The sequence below is a fragment of the Lissotriton vulgaris genome, chromosome 6 (genome assembly GCF_964263255.1).
Source record: "Lissotriton vulgaris chromosome 6, aLisVul1.2, whole genome shotgun sequence".
Lineage (NCBI taxonomy): Eukaryota > Metazoa > Chordata > Amphibia > Caudata > Salamandridae > Lissotriton > Lissotriton vulgaris.
Window position 1 is genome coordinate 382696538 of NC_141694.1, and position 22879 is coordinate 382719416.

The following is a 22879-nucleotide window of genomic DNA, read 5'->3' on the forward strand; positions in this document are numbered from 1 at the left end:
AAACCAACACATAAATACAAATGTTGTCATTTACAATGCCAATAGCTCTAACTTTTCCAAAGCCGAAACCGTTGCATTGTAAATGCTTGTTTAACTAAGGGGCCTCACTCCTTTACCCATCTTGCGGTACAGAGACTGACAATTGGAACTTCCAGAAACAAGGCAAACTGTGACGAAATACTGCATTTGCTGCCAGCTGGTACGCTAGTGTAGTGGAACTGTTTTTTAGTAGAAAGGGTGCATGTCAGAGCAGCTGTGGCATTGACACTGCAGTTCGGGCAGAGACTGACTATTCTGTCCATGAACTGGAACTAGTCATTTGGCATTTACTGAACTTCCTTAAAGGGTTGGTTGGTATGAGACGCAACTAATTTTCAGCTAATCCACTTTTCTTAGGAAAAAAATCTCCCTTGTCTAAGGAAGATCGTTTCTTCATATCTGAATCTTGCAGAGTTTGAAAATGCTTATTAAATCCTATTTAAATTACATTTTGGCTGTATGCTATTCCTTTAGCACCTAAATAGGAAATGCACATTAAGATAAACATCTCTGCTGATTGACTCGTTATTTGTTTGTGGTTAAATTCAATTTAATTTGGTGGTTGTCTAAACTAGAGGTGGGACACCTGAGAGATTACTCATAATATTGTATGAACGCAATTATCTTATTCCTGATCCTCATTTGATAATTGCTCATTCCTTAAATATTCCACTCCCTTTCAGCACAGAAGAAGATCCATCAGAGGACCAAAGAGATTTGAAATGGTGGTACATCCAGCATAACACACTCAATTGAGCTTATTTAGCCTCGGCACAGCACAGGAAAAGCTACATAAATGCAACTTCTGATGGTCCACGTTTCCATACTCCAAAGACAAACATAAAACACATGTTCAGGGACTGCCTTATGGGCCGGACATTTTGAGAGGCAGTTTGCACTATTCTCTTGCCTACTACTGGCTGCAGAGACATTAACTGCTTAAAGTGTTCCATATTGTGACTTTACAAATGTCCTATATAAGGTAGGGCAACAATAGATTCTTAGACTTTGCATTTCTGATAGCGAAGCGCTCGAACACAATGAGATGAGCCTTACCCCAGTCTGGACTAGCCCACTGGCATACCTCAGTGGTTTGGTGGGTTAATGTGGAATCTATATCCCTAAGGTGGGAGGACTCCATAAACATCCATTTTCTTCCACATGGGAGAAGATGATTTTATCCTTTAAAGACTACCCTAATGATGACTCTAGATCACCTTAAACAAAGCCAGCTGTACTCATATCTTTGCTGTAAGTAGCATAACAATGCAGAAGCTATTTTGTAATCCTACCTCTAGGAAGACTACCCTGATAGGTGGCGTACGAACCAACAAATGTTACACCTTTAACCCAGACTTAAGATTTACCCTCATCATTACCACTAATAATATATGATCACGTTTTCTGTTTAAGAATGTTTTATTCTCTTTACTGTTATGTCATGACTAGAATTTTCCATGTATAGAAAGCATTGAATCAATGTTGATTCATTTGGACAATTTGATTCCACTGATTTGAATGTTCTTTGCGTCACTGTCTCATGATAGTTGTTCATAGGGTCAATGTCTCAATGACTAAACCCGGATATGTTCTATGTATATGAAGGTTAAAAAAGTTAAAACTAGTAAAATCGGTTTTCAGGAAAAAAAAGCCAGAAGTAGAATCCAGTACAAGATCCAACTGCCACATCAAAAGTCCGGGACTAAAAAATGGTGCAAAGAGTGCATAGAAATTTAAGGGAACACGTGAGTTGATGCATACATCAACTGGAAATGCATCCTTATGTTTTAAACAGGATCCGATGTCACATGAAAGGACTCCACTCCATCTTGTCTTGGGAAACTCAGATGGCAAGTTATGGATGGACCATCCATCTTGGAGAGGGCATTTTTTTTATAGGGTCTGCCCACACATCCCTCCCTGGAACTCATTGCATTCATTATGCAAATAAAGAAAAGCCAAAGTCTGACATCCTTTGCCCTGCACTGAATTCTGCAGTACCACTGTTGCCCTTCATATCTGACGCTCCAAGCAACTTGTAAAATAACGCTCCATGTTACCGCAAGCCCTGAGATGCCACAATAATCCAGGCAGGGAGGATGCCCAACCATGTGCTGAGTGCAGCATTCAAATTCGCAAAATTAATTCAGGACCTCACTTATTACTCAAATCGCAGGCAGCAGTTACGATGTCCCAAACTTTAAAAACAAAAAGTGCAGGCAAAACTAATTCGTCTGTATTTAAACTAAATATACAAAATTAAAGCAATTTAAAAAGCATACTTCGAATCAACTTTGAAACTATAGAGAAAGGAACTACTTTTATGAGTTTTTGAACAACGTGCACAGGCTTTGTGCAGTAAAGAATTAAGGGAGCCAATGGGTAAATGGGGCTGATCTATGGCCCATGAACTATTCTGTGGCAAGGGGTCAAAAGAAAAACAGAAGAAGTCTGTTGACCAAAAGCCCTCTATGTATTCCATGTATTATTTTTTTGCGGAAAACAATTGTATGGCAAAACAGTTAATTCTGTCTCAAAGGCCATACCTAAAAAGGTTAGACATTACATTTATTTCTCAGCATATTATTACAGGAAACGCCTACCTTTGTGGCAAGCTGTGACACTGGAGACGGAACTTCATCTGCAGGCAACTGGTCCTTATTCTGAAAAGAAAAAATAGGTTTTAATAAAACAAAACAAAAAACATGTTCAGTTTGTTAGGTCTGAAAGCATCTGTGGTCGGGAGCCTATTCTGTCTTTTCTTTAAATTAAATATTCCAAAACGTACTCTTTATTTGTCTGTGCCTGATTTTGCTTCTTCCACTATGTCAGTTTACGTTTTAGAAAATGGGTATCCACTTAGATCTGCGCTTGGAAATAATAGGCCATTTAACACATAACGTTTATTTATAAAGCACACGTTCACCCAGAAGGGTATCTTGACACTGAATACCAGATGTTTATTGTTACCCAACTCAATGGTACTCATTTTATCGACCTCAGGAGGATGAAGGGCTGAGTGGACCTGAGGGAATTTGAACCTGTGACCATGAGGTCAAACAAAGGCCACTATGTGGACGCATTAGTCCACTAAGCCACCAGACCCGACCGTTTAGGCAGGATGGGCGGGGGACTAATTTATTGTATTCGTCAACATTTCTTCCTAAATCTGTTGTTTGTTGTTGTTTAACTGGGCAATCAACAATAATCCTATTTATTACATATTCTATAACTGCTGGTTAAACGGTTACTGTAAAAGTTTCAATAAAACTGAAACTTGTTTCAATGGTTCTATTAAATTTCCCGCATCAAGTGTGTCATATTTAGGTACCTAATGCTAATGTATACAATCAAGCTACAATGCCATTTGAGATAGTCCTGGATTTCAAACAGTAAACACTCTCGCCGTTTACAAGACTGGGAAGGAAGTTACATGGCATATCCCCATAAATCACTGGAGCCCAAAAATAGTTTCTCCACTTCATTCTGTTCAAATAGGAATGATTACATTTGCATGGCAAAGTAAGCGTCTGGCAGAGAGACCCTTTTCCCTAGGCTAGGAAATCACTGGATGCTGTCCAAAACAATCAACAGAAGTCTACGGTGATTAAAATGATCACTGTGATGTTAACTTATCTGCGACAGACTTCTATTATGTCCCATGAGGATGGCCGCACGTTTGAGATTCAAAAGAAAAAAAGATTCACAGAATTCCAGTATTGATTATGTCCATCCGTCACTTGTTTCACTCGTCATTTGCACTGTACCCTCAGCAATAGAACATCACCGCGCTACTCTTACCCTTCAAGGAACAGCAACATGCGGCAATAACATCACAAACTTAAAGTTGCACTTAAGCTCCGATTGTAGCCCACTGCACACCACAATGGTGGTCTCATCTCTGAAGTGTGTTTTTTTTCTTTTCACAGAAACGGGTCTGCTATAAGATTATCAGGCACTGATAAAACTTCATAGGAAAAATAAAACTTAGTGATGTTGAAAAAGTTACTACAGCTGCAAAGGGAGGAGATTCATGTCAAGAGGTGGAGGCGTGCTGATTAATTAAGGTTTCAGCGTTAACACAACTCATATTACAAAATGGCTGCTTAGGCTAATGACAAAAGAGCTGAAAACAATCATTTGGCCAGCTCAGACTACAGATTGCTAAACTGCATGCTCCATGAGGAACTTGAGGGATGGTTAGAGTGTCCAAAGATGTAACAGAATACATTTTGCACCAGTTTTCACAGGGTTATACTGAACAAGAAAGTGAGAATCCAACTGGCGTTCTAGAGGTGGCACAGAGTTATAGGATAAGTACTATAATAAATATATGGTTGGTTGCACTTTAATGTCCCAATTTGAAACAGCACAAATATGAAGGAGAACTCCAATTGAAAACTGTCAGGACAAAGGCATCCAGAAAATTGGTAATTTGGCAATTTAGTGGATGAGAATTTCCAGCAGAAACCAGGTCTGCAACACAAAAACTATACAGTATAACCTCGCTATGCATCTGCAAGTTTTGTAGAGGATAGTAACAAGTTTGTATAGTATAATCACACTATCAGCTCTATGGAACTATTATAGTAAAACAAACTCGAGAGGATAACTAGAAACCAATAATGGTATTGTACTGTAGCATTTGTGTAGCGGATACTACCACTACTTGGGGCATTTGAAGCACTTGCTCAATCGGCTAGCAAGTTGCATGGTGTAGGGTCTGTGGTTGAAAGAATGTTATTTTTGTTTTGAGCCTATGTCGCAAAAGAAAGCAAATCCTCAACACTAATCGTAACTTCACAGCTCTTGTCTATCGCACAACAAGTCCACCGTTCAGACAACTCCACAGCCTAACCCCTCAATTTCAACCAGACTCACCACAACCCATATGCCCATACATAAAAAATGTCTACTAAGCCTTTCGGAACAAGAAAACAACTAAAATAACACTTTCTCTGTCCTACAATAGTTAACACCACCAACAATAGCAAACCACCCACCATTTTAAAGGCTGATACTCACTGACCTGTGGCACAAACTTACACCACCTCCAAAAAACATTATTTAGACTGCATGCTGATTGATGCTAATTCAATAAAAAAAAATGTACCACAAATTCAACCTTTTGGCAGACAGAGAACCTGGCTTACTGTTCATAAATAAATCATGGCTGGGGGAAGATATGGCACTAGTTCTCCAAGAGGCTATTCTACCAGGCTATCAATCTGTGAGACAAAACTACACAGGCAAATGCGGCGGTGGCATAGCAGTCAGTAGCGGCTGCTATGGACCCGGATGCCTGTGACGGCTGGCCAGTCGCTGCCTCTCCTCTGTCCTCTTCCTCTGGACTCCAGTCCCACAGCAGGATGAAGGAAGCACCCAGTTACCAGCCTCCCGATAGCGATCACAACCCAACACTGCAATGCAGCGTTGTGATTAGTCTGAGCGCCATGGATCGGCGCACAGCCAGGGAACAGGGGCCTGGGCATGTTCTCCAAGCAGGCTGTAATGCAGCCTGCATGGAGAACATGCAAAGTGCGCCTGAATGTTTGGCTCTCCCTGAGAGGGGAGGAGTAGGCAAACCACTCCTCCCCTGCTCCTTTGTCGTCAGAGCAGCCTCACCTTAAACGCAAAGCCGTCGCAAGACAGAGACATAAAATGATAACCTAAGCTATTATCATTTGTTTCCATTACTTCACTGCTGCGAAGCAGTGGGGTGACGCTCCTCCAGTCGCCACTGATAGTAATATTTAAGGAAACAGCAAATCACACCAAAGCCGAGGATGTTTCTTTACAAAGTTTCTAGGTCCATCCAGTCAGATACAACCCTACCTCAAACCTTTTCATGTAACTTTCTCCTTTTATACAGAGCACCGCCTAGCAATGCAACATTCCCAGACACATTTCTAGACACAAACTCTAACCTTCTACAATATACTGAAATCTATGCATCCTTGGTGACCTGAACATATGGTTTTAAGGACTTAGTATGCCATGCCCCTGAATCATCCTCCCTGGCCTAGACAACTTACAACAGCAAATTTCTAATCCACACACATTTCAGAACACATCTTAGATGTCATTTTAAGCATCCTGGACCTAGTCATATGACAAACAATTACTCCACATGGTAAGACAATACATGTATGCCTTTCAACACAAGACGCTGCAATACACCCAGTTAAACTCATCCTACCCACAACTCCATGTCAATCTCCTCAAAACAAGCTGAATGTGGAGAAATTAGAGAACCTGCTGACCTCCAATACATATCTGGTCAAAATAAATTATGCACAAACACTATGAATGGCTCAGGAAGCTTTTGATCTCCTAATTCCACTGAAAACATTTGAAAAATAACAAAAGCAAACATGCCTCTTGAAAGGATTAGCCCAGGGCCATTCAAGCAGAGATAGAATGGGTATTGTTTTGACTTTTACTGGGTGCCCGATTGTGTCTGAGCAAATCTAATTCTCCAACACAACGCAGACAAAACGGAAGTCCTTATTTTCGGAAACAACCACTCAACCAAGGATGCATCAGGGTGGCACTCCAAACTGGGCCCCCAACCCACCCCTACTGATCATGGCCAGAACCTCTTGATAATGCGGATTTAAAAAAGACCAAGGAACAAATTGCTAAGTTTCAACGTAACTGGCTGAAGACAAACACTCGAGACAATATATGCCTACACAGACATAACAGAATATACAAATCAACACTCAAAAGGATTTAAAAAAAACCTATACTATTCCAGAAGAAACCACAATGCAAAATGTACCAATAATGAATTTTGTAAAATACTCACAGAATTTAACACGACAAAATGCATTGAAGGTACCAATCCCATTTGTCAAGATTTTTGTGGCAAACTGGCAAATCATTACACAACTAAAGCAAGCGTACTGGATTCGTACATAACCAACAAAAAAACAAAAACCAACAGCCACAACCCATTCAAAACAAGCCCCTCCAGGGGAAGGGTAACAGCTTCGACACGTCTTCACAAATGTGTCATCTGAATTTCTGGATCTTGTCGAAGCGATCAAGCCAATCGCCTGCCTCCCGGACCCTAGTTCACCTCAAATCTAAAAGAATTTTTTTGTCAAGTTCAACGACCATCCGAGTCAGATCACTAATCAATAACTCCTTAACCCTAGGAGTTTTCCTCAAACACTTAGAAAAGGCATGCATAAGCCTGTTGATAAACAAAACTAACCTGGATACTCAAGAACTCGGCAACTACAGAGCAGTCTTCACTCAGATTTCATAGTTCTTTGAAGACAATTCCCTAATTTCCGACTTTCCAAACTGGATTCTGTCTGAGGAGAAGCATGGAATCAGCCCTAATATCAATACAAAGTAGACCAGAACAGGCTTGCTACCCTTCTTCTCTTGGACCTTTCAGCAGCCTTTGACAGAGCTTTCAATGAAATACTTATTCAAAAATTCGAGGCAGTCGGAACAAAGTGCACAACCCTCGCCTGGATTACATCCTACCTACATAATAGAACAAAAATCATTCATACTGCTCCATTCTCTTCAAAACCACAAAGCATTAACACAGGAGTCAATCAAGGCTCAATTATCTCACCCATGCTTTTCAAAACATACATAAAAAAATTACCGGAACTGGACAATGGTTTTCACTTTACCTACTATGACTATGCATACAAAAAGCAGATACTGAAAATGAAAAATTCAAAATCTTGAGTTGCCTCTAGGCCATTTCCCAATGGATAACCTCGAGCCACCTCAAACTGAATGCCTCCAAAACTAAAATACATACCTGAGCCAACTTATGATCCTCTCTCCGCTTGGCCCGATGATCTTGGACCAACTCCCAAAAATCCACAGTAGATAAGAAACCTAGGAATTACGGTGGATGCTAAGCTATCAAACGCCCAAATGGATGAGGTAGCCAAATCAAGCTTTCTTACAAGGAAAACGCTGCAACACATATTCCAGAATGTAGGATTTTCCACCAAGGTGGAAGTAATAATCTCTCATGTCCTATCAAAACTGGTCAACGCTAATGGTCTATACCATGGGTACTCAACCATTTTTCAAAGGGCCACAAAGTTTGGTATGTTATGTGACTGAGGGCTGCATTGATGCCAGCAGAGTGGTTCAGTGTGTGTGTCTGAGGGGGAATTCTATATTCATATTTGAAAACTGTTACTTAAAAAATACTTCTCAATGTACTGACATTATATGATACACTAAGGTGCAATGGTTCTGTGGGTTAATGACATTTTGAAGAGACCTCATCATACCTTTACACTTTTGCTGCAAGATGGCTTTGAAAATGAAAGTCTTCCTAAAGTTAAGTGATACAAGCCAACCTACTTACTTACATTCCTTAACTTCAATAAACCCTTAAATGATGCCTTGCCTGTATATTTATGTAACAAACAATGTCTCAACAAGTAATGTTAAAAAATAGGCTGTTATATAAACATGCACATATAGTTGCCAAGAGGAAAAGACAAGGGAGACTCCAAAGTTGAAGAATGTGTCAGAGGCACTATGAATTTTGAACAAGTTGAGTATCAGCACTATTTACACAATGTAAGTGTAACCAGAAAACAATGTGCACATACGTGCTCGTGACACACAAGGTGAACGTCGCAAGTTACTAGTGGCACAGCGATGAACAGAGCAGGGTGAACAGTTGTAAAATATTTACCAAGTACTTTAGGTTCACAAACATTTTTTGCAAGCGTTAACAAGGAATTTAGCACTTTGTGAACCAAAGGAAAGCGCCAAAAGTTGCGCTGGGAGTCCGTGACGTTTCGACCTTTGGTCTCTAAGGGTCATCTTCAGGACTAGGTTGCTGGTGCATTTGTGCAGATAGGGGAGAAAGCCAGGGAGAATGGACCACAGGTAAAGGGTCATATGCCCAACGTGATTAAAGTACTGCCAGCCGGAGTACATGAGGAAAACGCACCAGATTTGCTGCGAAAACCATCCATGGGGTTGGGAGGGTGGGTGATTACACCCACGGGCGTATTGTCTGTAACAAATTGGGCAGCCAAATCCTGGCGAAATGAAGAAAAGTCCAGGGGCTGATGGCTTGCGGGTTTATAGGCGGTCCAGTGCGGGATTAGAGAGAGGCCAGCGTCAAGACTGCGGCGTCCAGTCTGGTAGGACCCAGTCATTAAGTAAGGTCCAGGCAGGATTCACATGGTGCTAGAGAGGGCGAACGGCGCAAGTCCGATCCAGACTGTTTATTTAACATCTTTTTAATGTTCCTTCTGAGGCGAGTGAACAGCAGCCCAGTACTGCTGTTCTCTCTGGGGGCGTGTGTAAAGGTCAGGAGGGCCACATGAGTCCCCTGGGCTGTACTTTGAGTATCCTTGGTCTACACCATGGCTCAGCTTTGATTACAGAGAATTCAGAACTCGGCTGCTAGATTCCTCCAACATACAGATCCACAAGCATACTTCTCCCCTGCCTTGAGAGCCCTAGCCAAACTAAGGGATTCCTTAACCACAAACATATGTTCCAATATCCACCATCTGAACTTCAAACAATTAGTCAAAATCTGGCTCTTCCCTACATGACAACTATACTCAGAACACAACACTATGTAGACAACTTATCAGCTAGATACGTACGTGTTGTGTGTATATATACACACACACATATATATACATTCAACAAACACCGTCTCGTGAGCAAGCGGCGTGGGCCGCGAAACGCGTCGAGAAGTATGCTGTTTATAAGCTGTTATGACAAATAGCAGTAACTACTTTGGAGTATTGGTCGTTTGTGGAGAAATCACGAGATGAGAGTGCGCGAGAAAGTTTGCTTTTGCAAAAAAAAAAAAAAAAAATATATATATATATATATATATATATATATATATCCAAAAACAAAGGCAAGGACGCGGCACTCTTCTTATCACGGTAGATTTATTTAGGTCTCAAGCAAAACTCCTACCTCCTAGTAGGAGTTTTGCTTGAGACCTAAATAAATCTACCGTGATAAGAAGAGTGCCGCGTCCTTGCCTTTGTTTTTGGATTACTAGGAGACACGCTCCCGGTCTCCAACGCGGGCACCAACGCAAGCAGTTCACTCTGCTACGGGAACATTTGCAAAGAATATATATATATATATTCACTGAAAAAACCATAGGTTTCACACCAGTTATAGTTAGCTGGAAATTTTACTGACATAAAACCATTGAAATTCCCACGTTATAGTTAGTTGGACTCACTATAACTTGCGCGCCTGTAATGCACTGCTGATGACGTCACATATTACATCACTCATGACATGGTCAGTGACACCATCCTTGTGACAGAATGTCAGACCTCCTTTCAGTGTAATGTAACCCTTGAAACTCCTATTCAAAAATAGAAACTAACATTTTCAAAAAAATGGAGATACCCATACCAGATACAACAACCAATTCAGTAATTCCACCATCTATATATATTTGAACATGCAAAAACATTTACAAGTCAACATTTTGGGTATATATTCCCGACTTTGCCACGCAATTGCTTAGTGCAATGTAATCGGAGATTCAAATAGATTTCGCCGTGTATCGGCGTTGCTCCCCGCATTGTTACCCTTACGGGGAGATTGAGGGAGCGCAAATCCTCGCGCCACCTTCTCCAATTCCCAATAGTCGCTAGAGCCATGGATTGGCCAATTTCTCACTACAGCCAGCAGGTGAGACGTCTAATGCATCATACCATACCGATCTTCTATACAATCAACTAAGTCAGCACAGTGGCATTTTTCATAATACTATGTGAGGTGTGTTTTCAAATTTCATTATACTTTACATTTCAAATTCTCAATCCAAAATCATTCCTCTTACATAATTCTTAATAATCCGTCAGATTTTATAAGGCTGTGCGGATTGGTCCAGATCAAAAGAGTTCAATCAGAGAAAAGAGTTAGAGAAAAGAGAAATGGAGAGAAAAGAAAAGAAATAGAAAAGAAAGGAAAACACACTGGCACGACAGAAAAAATAATAATTGTCAAAATTAGTGTTACAAAAGGTCATCGAAAGATCAAGGCAATCAAGGTCCCATACAATTCAATGTACAACATTATTACATCACCTACTCATTTTCCCAAATGGACTGCAAGCTCTTCCCCGCTGTTCAGTCTTAACGGTACTTTCGTCATCAAATCTATAATGTACCTGGATTCTAGGCGTCTCAACTTTTTTAACCTGTCTTTTCCTCTCACACCTTCCGGCACATAATCAAGGCCAAAATATTGCAATTTACTCCGATCTCTTTTGTGTATCTGATCAAAATGTCTTGCAACAGGGTAGGAGGGGTCTGCTTTGTCAATTGCCCTACGGTGTTCCAGGACTCTGACCATTAGCTGATGGATTGTGCTCCCTATGTATCTTAGGCCGCACGGGCAGACAAGGCAGTATACGGCATAGTTTGTGCTGCATGTCATGAACTTTTCAATAGGTTTAGAGATGCCTGCTCCAGGAACCCCATACATTCGAACCCTCTTACTACCTGCGCAGGCTTTACATTTGCCACAGGGGTAGAAACCCCTCATCTCCGCTATTTTGCCTGTTTTGGGAGTAACTCTTTCAAAATGACTCCTCACTAGTGAGTCTTTTAAAGATCTTGCCTTCCGATACGTCACTAAAGGTTTCGGTGGAATATCGTCCTTTAGTATTGGGTCGGTTTTTAGAATATGCCAGTTTTTGTGCAATATTCTTTTGAGATTATGGGAATCGGTGGTGTATGGTGTAATCATCCGGAATTTTCCTTCATTACTGGGTTGATTATTTACAGATTTCTGTTTGAGTAGGTCGGCCCTTTGGATCTTCCTCACCTTTGTCAATGTTTTTGATAGAGAGATGGAATCATATCCTCTTTTACGAAATCTCTCTACGCAGCCCTGGGCTGCCGTGTCAAAATCCTCATCCCTACTACTGTTCCTTTTCAGCCTCAGCCTAGGGGATACTTTGTATCAGTCTGTTAGGGTGGTTACTATCAGCTCTCAAGATGTATATATCCAACACAATACTCCAAACCACTTCCAGCGCGGCTACGTTGAAGGAGGACGGACCACTCAAGTTGAGGCAAGTTCGTATTTATTTCGACCAGTTCCCAGCAGTGACGCGTTTCGGGAATTACAATGAATTGTCCACAATGTATGCACATTAACGTTTATTTATTTATTTATTTTTTTTTTTGGTGTAAGAATTTTATTGCACTTTTTTATCACACAGAATACAAATCGTTTACCATCCATGGTGCACTCGCCTACAACCACATCGGGCCGGCCCCCTGCAACCATGGTTACGAGCAACTGTTCCTGAACTACACAGCCCATCAGCCGACATCCAGCGGACCGGCGGCGCATTAGTAGATAGAAGTCCGTCGCGTAGCAGTGCTATGTTCGCAACCTTATACATCAATAATCTTACTTTTCTCGGTTTTTTTTGTATAGTCAACTAAAACTTTAACTTAACTGTACAGTCCCCAACTTGTAGTTTCACCTCTGTAACCCTTCCTCTGCATCACAGCATCCTCCCCCCCTAGGAGCCTGCCCTGTATAACTGATCGTCTTATGTTGTCATCCACCTGTGTTCATTCACACAGCTTACGCCACAGAATTCGCTGCGCTATGTATAAGTAAGTAATCTCGCAGGTATCCCCAATAATCTTTGGGCCTAGAGCCTATCGGCAGTTCCTCCTCATATGTATTAAGCGTGTCTCGGCAGTACACCATGTCCTCAATCCATCGCTTCACCTCTGGTGCTTTCTTACTGTTCCAGTGGATTGACACTCTTCTTTTAGCCAACAGGAGTGCGACCGCACAGAATTTACGTTTCAATGCTCTCAGGTGTGGAGTGATACCCAACAGGCAGGTCTTTACATCACAGGACATGTCAACCCCCAACATCTCATTCATGACTTGCATAACTTGTTCCCAATAGCCCGCTACCTTTCTACAGTGCCAGGCCAGATGCATGAAGTCAGCCCCTGCTTGGTTGCACCTGCAGCAGTTGGAGTCTTCTCTTAACCCGTGTTTGTGCAGTCTGTGTGGGGTGTGGTACACCTGATGCAGATATTTGTAATGAATTATTTTCAAGTTCCCGTTAGGGGTGAGCATGCCCGTTAGCATGCATGCGGAGTCCCATTCTTCCTCCGTCAGAGGCTCCACGAGCCCCGCGCTCCACCTGTCCCTTGCCTTGAGTGTGGTGTGTCCCACTGCCCCTTGTGCACTAGCATAAAGTTTAGACACCATATGAGATGCCTTGGGTGTGGTCAGAAGTAGTTGTAAAGGTGCAAGTGTAGGTGGCTCCTCCGGATATGATGGGTAGTGTTCACGAATTGCTCTATGCAGCCTGAAAAAATTGAAAGTAAACAGCTGAGAAGGGTTCGTGATGTAGTGCAGTTTATCGAGCGTTTGGAATACACCATCCCTGTATAGGTCCCCCAATGCGTCTATTCCTGCCCGCCTGAACAGATCCATCCCCACCTGTTCCTGTGTCACCGAGATGGCTGGGTGGTGCGCCAGTGGTAGTGTAGGTGCATATAATGGCAGACAGTTCGCTTCTTTGCCCAGGAGCCTCCATGCTTCTACAGTTGCGTCTACTGTGTTAATGTCACGGTCATGTAGTTTGGTGCGTTTGTGCGTGAGCATACTAGTCAGAGGGATTGGGTCTGCGTCTCCCTTTTCTACCGCAACGTGCGTCAGAAAGGGCACTTCATGAAACCAGAAATGTGCGTATTGTGCCTGCGCACATAAATAATAGAGATAAAAGTCTGGCACTTTGAACCCCCCTCTAGCGTATGGTAAGGTCATGGTACGCAGTTCCATTCTTGCTTGCTTGCCCGCCCATAGCAAGTTGAGCACCAGCGTCTTGATGTTTCGGAAGACAGCAGCGGGAGGTTTTATAGGGATGTTATTGAAAAGATAGAGAAATTTCGGTAAGAGTACCATTTTCACTATCGCTGCCCTGTCAGCCAACGATAGGGGGAGTCTGTTCCATTTTCTAATTTTATCCTCTAGGGACGCTATCGTCCGCCCATAATTTGTCCTGACGACTACCTCTGGGTCTCTGTGGAACCATATACCCAGGTATTTTGTGGGTTCCTCCTGCCACTCTAACGGATAATCCAGGGGAGTCGGTTGCGTGCTGTCTGTGAGCGCTAGTATCAAGGATTTATCCCAGTTAATTTGTAAGCCGGCCTGTTGACCAAACTTTATATATTCCCTCAGGAGAGGATTCAGGTGTTGTTCAGGGTTTTTGACATACAGCACCATGTCGTCCGCGTACAGTGAAATGTGTATGGGACGGGAGGGCATTTGTAACGCTGAGTGATGATAGTGCTGTCGAATTTTGCAGGCTAGAGGCTCCAGCACCAAAGCAAAAAGCATTGGAGAAAGCGGGCATCCCTGTCTAGTGCCTCTGCAGATTGGTATGGGTTCTGATATATATTTGTTTACTCTGACGCGTGCCGTCAAGTTTGTGTAGAGCATCGCTATCCATCCCTGAAATATCCATGGGAATCCCATGCGCACCAGCACCGCGCGGATAAACGGCCAGCCGATGGTGTCGAATGCCTTGGCCGCGTCTAGCAGGACGGCCACTGCCTTCGTCTCTGGTGTCAGATAGTGCGCTAACGCGAACAGCGTGCGGGTGTTGTGTGTGGTGGCCCTGTCCGGGATAAATCCCGACTGATCTGGTCGGATTAACATTGGCATGAGAGGTTTTAGCCTGTCTGCCAGCAGACTAGCTATGATCTTGGTATCTACGTTTAACAAAGACAGCGGACGGTAGGAGTCACATTTATCAGCATCCTTGCCAGGCTTTAGCAGTGTGACGAGCAGGGCCTCCCTTAGAGACGCCGGCAGAGTTTGGGCTTCGTGTGCTGAACCGTACATCCGTACTAAGTGCGGTGCAAGTGTGTCAGCGTATGCCTTATAGAATTCCGCCACAAATCCATCCGGCCCGGGTGCTTTGTTATTTGGTAATCGTCTGATGGCGTCCGTGACTTCCTCAATCGTTATTGGGCGCTCCAGATACTTTCTATGACCATCTGCTAGCCAAGCCATCTCTATGTCCTCCATATATTTCAGTAGTTCCGTCTGTGACGGTGAGGGGCGTGCTTCATATAGTGTACCATATGTGTTCATAAATTCTCTTAGTATGCCTTTAGTGTCAGTGATTTCCTCCCCGGTGTTGGTGGTGATACTTGTGACATTTTGTGGTGTCCTGCCTGCGCAGATCTTAGCGGCCAGCTCCCTGCCCGGTCTACCCCCTTCGCCATACCTCCTTGCGGTGGCTCGTTTAGTCACGTAGTTCAATTCGTCTGTCGCAAAGCTGGCATGTTCCGTTAGCAGGACTTGGATATCCCCCAAGATTTTAGTGTCACCTGTTTGTGTGTATGCCTGCTCTAGGGTTTGTATGGCTCGTTCACGTGTGCGTAATTGTTGCCTAATGTCTTTGAGGATTCCAGAGGTTGTACTTATGCACACTCCCCGAATGGTGGCCTTGAAGGCCTCCCATAGCAGGCCTGGGTCCTCCGTCGTCGGGCTGTTAAGAGCAAAATATTCCTTTATTGCATTATGTATGGTGTCGACATACACTGGGTCTCTCAACGCCGACGCTTGAAAGCGCCAGGCGAAGGGGGGTGGGTCGTAGTGAGGGACGTCTAGTTCTAACAGCACCGGACTGTGATCTGAGAGTGTGCGCGGTAAGTGTGTAACATCTGACACCAATGAGAGTATATCTTGTGAGCCCAGCCAGTAGTCTATCCTGGACCAACTATTGTTTGCCGCATTTACGTGTGTCGCTGCTGTCGCCCTGGGGTTACGCACTCTCCAGAAGTCCACCAAATGTAGATCGTCCATAGCGTCCCCCACCATCGTCCTAGCATTCCCATGTTGTTCTGAAGTGTGTGCTGCTCTGTCTAGTGCGTCCTGTAGTGCCACATTGAAATCCCCTCCCCACAGTATTTGATGTGCTGCCGTGCTTGTAATATTGTGCCATACTTTGCTGTAAAACCCTGGGTCGTCCACATTGGGGCCATAAGTGTTCACCAGTAGGATCTGTTGGCGCCTGAGCCTTCCGGCCAGCATTACGCATCTCCCTGCAGTGTCTCTCTGTATGTCTGTAACTTCCAGGCCCGTACCCTTCCTGACCAATATACTGACGCCCCTGGAATATGTCGAGTAGCTAGAGTGAACCACTGTTTCCGCCCAACGTGCCCCTAGTGCTGAGGAGCCATCTCGCCCCAGGTGCGTTTCCTGTAAAAAAACAATATCAATGTGTAGTCTATCAAAATACGCAAACAGCCGCCTAATCTTTTTCGGGTTGCCTAGCCCCCTCACATTCCAAGTGATCAGCTTAAGTGTGCCCTTACGAGACATACATATGCGTAAGGAAATGTATGAACCACAGCGGGTACCCCGCGTGCCTGCAGCGTTGCTTGCTTGTGTCGCCGCACCTTGCAACATGTGGAATTGACAATGTTAAACATATGAATGGAACAGCATTCACCGGACTGTGCGCCCCAAAGGAGTTCGCCATGCTTCTCAGATACAGAGGTTTTAGTCTATTAGAGCTTAGCCGTTTCAATCTCCCCCCACCCACTTTAGCGCCCAAACTTTGCCAAAGCCATCCCTGTATTAACTTTAACTTTAACAGAAATGTCGGTATCCAACATAGTTCGGGGTACACCCTCCTGGGGGTGTCACCAGGTTCACACATCTCCATCCACATAGTGGATGTGGACGGTCGCACATGCGCTGTACTAGTGAATAGTGTACTTGCTCTTTCCTCCAACCCCGTTTCTCCCGCCGGCCTTTCCGGCATCGCTTAAGCATCCGTTCTCCGTTACGCTGTCATCCTCTTTGTCTCTAGTCCTAGCTTGAACTCGAGGTGATACCCAGCAAAGTATGCAGTGTTCCTTTCACCGCCAGTTGTCAAGCAAGAAGGCCGGTCAGGGCCATGGCCATCCACCCCCTGCCACTTGGCCCAGTATCCATCCCAACCTGCCCGCAAGCGCACTGCTTATACTCACGGCCGGAGCAGCACCTCCTCGGCTTCCCACGTTCCGAGATAGTACACATTGCATGTTTGTAAGTGCTTTTCCGGTCCATTGTCCACCACCCACGTTGCGTGCACTGTCCATGCGGTTATCTGCAGGTGTCCGTGTATAGAAAGGTCTGTGTCACGGATATGTAGTACCAACTTGTCGTCAGCCTGCCAACGTTCTAATGTACTCATTCCACATCGCTGGTCGACTCATTGCGGTCTTGTTGTTTCCTCCGCTTTCCCTGTAGCTTGATGAAGTCTTGCGCCGCTTGTACCGTTGGCAGTATTACAGGTTTCCCGCCAGTAAGGACTGAGTTTAGCCGGATACAGCATGGCATATTCCATGCCCAAATCCCTCAGCTTCTTCTTGATGGGGGCAAATTCTTTTCGAGCCAGCTGTACCGCCATGGTGTGGTCCGGGTAGAACTCCAAAGTGTTCCCCTGGTGCGTGATCTTCCCCAGCTCTCTCGCCATCCGCAGGACCGCGTCCCTGTCCCTGTAATTCAGCATACGTGCGATGATCATTCGCGGGGCGGCTCCGGGTTTCGGCACCGGGGCCAGGGACCGGTGTGCTCGCTCCACCAGGAACACCTGAGAGAGATGGTCTGCTCCGAACAGTTCTTTGAGTAGGTTTTCTATGTAGGTCTCCATCTTCCCTGTGTTCGTGGACTCCGGAAGGCCAGAAATTCGAACGTTGTTCCGCCTGGACCTAGCTTCCTGGTCCTCCACTCTTGCTCTCAGGACCTCCACCGTTTTCACCAGGGCTTCGCATGTCTTGGCTGTGGTGCTCTGTTCGTCTTCGAGCTTCGAGATTCGCTGTTCTGCTTCCGCGTGGCGCCCTTCGTGCTGCTCAATTTTCGCCGCCATGTTGTCGACCCTCTGCACCACATTATCCAGCTTGCCGTTCATTTCTTGTAAACTCTGCTGTATCGCCCTCAGCACTGTTTCCATGCCCGTGCCCTCTGGTGTTTCCCGGCCCCCTTCCGCCTCCGATTCCGCAGGGTTGTTTTTCCCTTGGTTTCGCTTCTCGAATTGGAGCTTGGGTTGGTTCCGGTCGGGCTTCCCCATTTCGAGACGTCGCTTTGCTTTGTGTCACTCAGCTGAGCTGGGGTCGCTGCCCTATAAATGGCTCGAGGTGCTATCGGCACGGGTCACTGGCGTCACAGTCTCTCCTCTCGCACCGTGCGTGGATAATGGCAGGCTCGCTCGTTTATATGCAGGCCCTAAGCTAGGCCTTGGACGTTAGGCGCTGCATGAGCCTCTCCGTGCTGGACTCAGTCGTGGTGCTGTGAGGGTGTGGGTCCCCATCTACTCTCCCCACTGCGTGCGTGGTCGCCCTCGAGCTGTCGTTGTGGTGAGTGCTGGTAGTCCGCTTGGACGTTAGGTGCCCTTGCGTATTTCGCCTGCAAGCCCCCGTTTTGGTGTGATTGGTACTCACTCAGCGTCCTCAGAGGTCTCGTGATGTCGAGCGCCCCACATGTGCTCGCGTTCTTGTCGGGGAGGCCCAGTGCAGGATCCACACGCCTCCGCTCCTCCTCGCCTCATGCGCTGGTGTTCTCACCAGCTTGCGAAGTGCCCCAGCCTGCATTATAGTCCGTTGATGCCGCCAGTGTTGTGCGTTCCACGGGCGCCGCCATCTTGCCCTCGGTGGAACGCACGCCGATTATGAGAGGCGCTGGGTTCTGGGGGACAGCGAAGGCACCCCGGGTCTTAGGGGATGTGAAGTAGCAGCGCCTCAAGCCGCGCCGAGTGTCCGCAGCCGTCCACATTCGCCAGGGACCATTAAATACCTCGGGTCATTTGATCCTCCTGGGCGGCCATTTTGTGTGGCGTCCGCCGGGGCTCCGGTTTTTTGGCTATTTCTCCTTCTTTCCGCACAGTGGGTCGTGGCACCGGGTCTAGAGACGTCAGCCCCACATTCCGATGCTCGATTTTGTGTTTTGCGTGCAGTCCGGCGGGGTTTTTGAGGGTCGGATTTCTTAAATAGCGCGACCGTCCGGCGGAGCTGACTCGCTAGCCAGCCATACCGCAGTGCGCCCTCTAGCGCCCCCCACATTAACGTTTATTGCATCTACCAAAACTTTATTGAGATGAAATGATCAAACTTCCGACATTGTAGTAGGTCGTTTATGTCACATGATATGTACTTTATCAAATCTTACTGAAACACAGTCTGATTGCCCATGAAGGAGTGAGCTATACTCCGAAACGCGTCGGACATTGTGTCTTAAACAAATTCGCACTTGAAACAGAGGCCACCGCTCCAGTGTTTTTGTTCGCCTTGGATTGAAGGGGACCAGCGCTGGTAACGGTGTGTGGGGGATCGCCCGAAATGCGTCAAGGCAGACGCTGTAAAAAAGAAATGTAAGCGCTTTTATTTGGGACCACGTTAGTTATTTTTCGTGTAAAGAAAATTGTATATTCGAGCTAGAATCGAGACCGACCGACCACAACCCCCCCATACACACACCCACCCACACACCCACCCACACACCCCCCACCCCCACAACCCCCAACCCCCCACCCCAAACCGAGGGATAGGGTCCCTGGGGCCAGAAGTGGCCCAAGAGGGGGGCCACGCGGCCCCCCACTCCACTGAAAGTATATATATTCACTGAAAAAAACATAGGTTTCAGGGGCGTTCTAGTTAGTTTGACATTTTACTCGTACAAAACCATCGTAATTCCCTCGTTATTGTTAGTTCCGCTAACTATAACTCGCGCACCCGCAATGCAATGCTGATGTCACATCATCAGCAGTGCTCTAGACGTGGACAGTACCAAACGGAACTGCGTTTTAACAACTTCTACCTGACCAGAGGACAGCGCTTTCGACGCCACGGAGGATAACAACGGAAACGCAAACGGCGAGTGTTTTGCCCGCTGCGCAGTTGTGAGTAGGCTGGCGCAATTTTTCCCCGCCTGGGAAGCTCTTACAGGGGATCCTTGGGTTCTCCAGATGGTGCAGGTTCCAAGAAGAGTTGTACGGCTCCCACCGCCAGGACGTCCATCCATGTCCAATAGTTTTCTGCGCGTCCGACGCAGTCATGGTGGACGAGGAGGTGGCAGACCTGCTCCGCAAAGGAGCAGTGTGCCGTACAGGGGTTCGCCCTGGAGGTTTTCTCAGCAACATCTTTTTAATAGACAAGCCCGACTGGGCTCAGAGGCCAATCATCAACCTTCGGGAATTCAATGAGTGGCTGGTGTACAGGTATTTCAAAATGGAGGGCATTCATCTGCTCAGAGAAGTCCTTCTGCCACTCAATTGGATGGTGTGTCTGTACCTAAAGGACGCGTACCTAGTGGTCCTGATATTTCCGCAGCACAGACTATTCCTTCAGTTTCTCTGGCGGGGTCAAGCGTACGGGTTCTCTTCAAACCTGGCGGAACATAACAGACATTGCAAGATCCAGAACGCGGCAAAGTTAAGGCTGTAGAAGCCAACAACGTGCATTCGACCCCCAACGCTCCAGCTGAAGCCAAGGCAGCCAGACGGGAGGTAAAAGGGGCAGTAGGCGGCTTGGGGAAAGCGACAAACAAGAACCGAACCACACAGAGAATGGAAGTGCGCTGTTAGGACCGCCACCCTGACACTGAAACACAGCTCACTCCTGCCGGAAGACAGACGAGAGAGGATCAAGGAGGAGGTGGTCAAGTAGTGTGGGATAAGCGGCCACAACTCCAAACAGGGGAAAACCCTGGCCAACAGGGGCACTGGGCACAACAAAGGAACACCTGGAAGCAGTAACCCCCCGCCAGTTGCAACCTGCAGGAAAGAAGACCGACACAAGAAGCGAACTCACTGGCCTAACTACCACCACAATACCTACTGCCATATAAGAACCCACATAGGAGCTGGTAAGCAAACGTAGCAGCAAAGGTAGGCAACAAGAGAAACAGCGGACATCACACATGGCAAAAGACAAGCCAAAGCAAAGAACGTGGACATAAGAGGATTTGTAATTCCGTACAATGCTCTCGAGCCATGGCTCTTAGGTGCCTGTACACCCCCTCAATATGCACCAATTGCAATTTAAGCCTCCTATCCATACCCTCCGCACTAAATTTGGAGACCTCCGATTTTCCGCCTTTACGGCCTACACAAGTTCTTACTCCACCCCAACATGAACTCTCTTTTATTAGTCTGAACTGCAGATCATTACCAAAACATAAAACGGATATTTTTGACTTACTCACTACATCACAACCAGCCGCCCTTTTCCTTATTGAGACCTGGTTAAACAACAGCTCTGGGCCAGATATAGCAGCAGCCCTACCCGCGAATTACACCTATATTAGCAAAAATAGACTGCATAAAGAGGGAGGTGGGATTGCAATTATTTTTCAAAATACCTACACCTGTAAATGGATAGACCTGCACATTCAAAATTGCGAAGCTGGATCCTTTAAACTTCTGCTATCCCCAAATTTCACCTTATCCGGTGCTTTAATCTATCGTGCTCCGGGTACAGCCAGCACCTGGGCTGCCTCCTTTCCTGAGTTCATTGCCCCGTTCCTGTTTGATGCTACTAACTTTGATTGTCGGAGACCTAAATTTCCACTTTAATGATATCTCTTGTCACACCAGTACCACCCTCATATCTGACCTAGCAGCATTAAACCTTACCCTATTGTAACTCTGGCCCAACCCATAAGGCCGGCAATCTACTTGATCCGATCTTTTCCAATCTTGACAATATTGTATGTAAGCCACATTAACCTATTCCCTGGTCTGACCATTATTTGGTGGAATTTACAATAACTATCCCCCTGCCCGTCACTTCTCAGACTGCTCCTACAGGACCTAGTGTGATGAGAAATTGGAAAAAACTCAATACTACCCAACTGAATGCGTGCCTTGACAAAACTAGGCCCCTCACCACCATAACAAATATCGAGGAAGCAGCCGTTATTCATTACTGGCTTAGTTCTGCCATCAATGTATGCCTTCCACAAAGAAATAAAAAGCATACCTCGCATCATCCTCCGGCCCCATGGTTTACGGAATCAATTAAACTGGAAAAAACTGCAAGTAAAAATTTAGAGCGTCGATGGCGTGCTCATTACGACCCCTCGATAAAGCTATTATATAAAGCTGCCCTAGCTAAATATCATGCAAATTGTAAAATAGCCAGAGCTGAATATACCAAATTAACTATTGAGAATGCTCAAAACCGCCCCAAAGCACTTTTTAAAATTGTGCAAGAACTCTCTGGTTCTATCTGTCAACCGAGAGCCCCATGTTTGAACTTCTCACAGTGCAATGCTCTGGCAGAATTTTTTATAAATAAAATAGCTAACATCTACGCAGATTTCAAAGACCCAACTTCTTCTTCAAGAGTACCTGAATCTCCCAGATTGATTTCTCACTCTGACAATGCTATACCGGACCCATCTTTATATGACACCTCTCAGCACTTAGTAAACTGGGACTTGCTCAACATGTCAACATTACGTGAGATCATTAAAAACATCAAATCAGGTTCCCCTTTGGATCCCTTTCCCCCACAAGTCCTTTTGACACTCGATACCCCTTCCCTCACTCTCATTCTGGAGATCCTTAACTCCTCCCTAAGGGAAGTCAAAGTCCCAAGGCATGGAAACATGCTATGGTAGCACCCTTGCTGAAGAAAGCTAATGCGGATCGAGATGACCCTTCTAATTTCCGTCCAATCTAGCTTCTACCCTTATTTTCTAAAATCTTGGAAAAACACATTGTCACTCAACTCACTCACTTTACGGAATCAAGGAATCTCCATCACACATCCCAGACGGGATTTAGGGCAGGATTCTC

The 22879-nt window shown here is 45.4% G+C and overlaps 1 protein-coding gene across 1 annotated transcript in view; it reads right to left on the minus strand.

Annotated features, from left to right (window-relative positions):
- Positions 1-22879, minus strand: part of TDRP (testis development related protein) — a 554794-nt gene that overhangs the window by 243727 nt on the left and 288188 nt on the right. The window contains exon 3 of the mRNA XM_086926404.1: positions 2643-2702. Within this exon, the coding sequence (XP_086782530.1) occupies positions 2643-2702 (60 nt within the window). The remainder of the gene's footprint in view (positions 1-2642; positions 2703-22879) is intronic.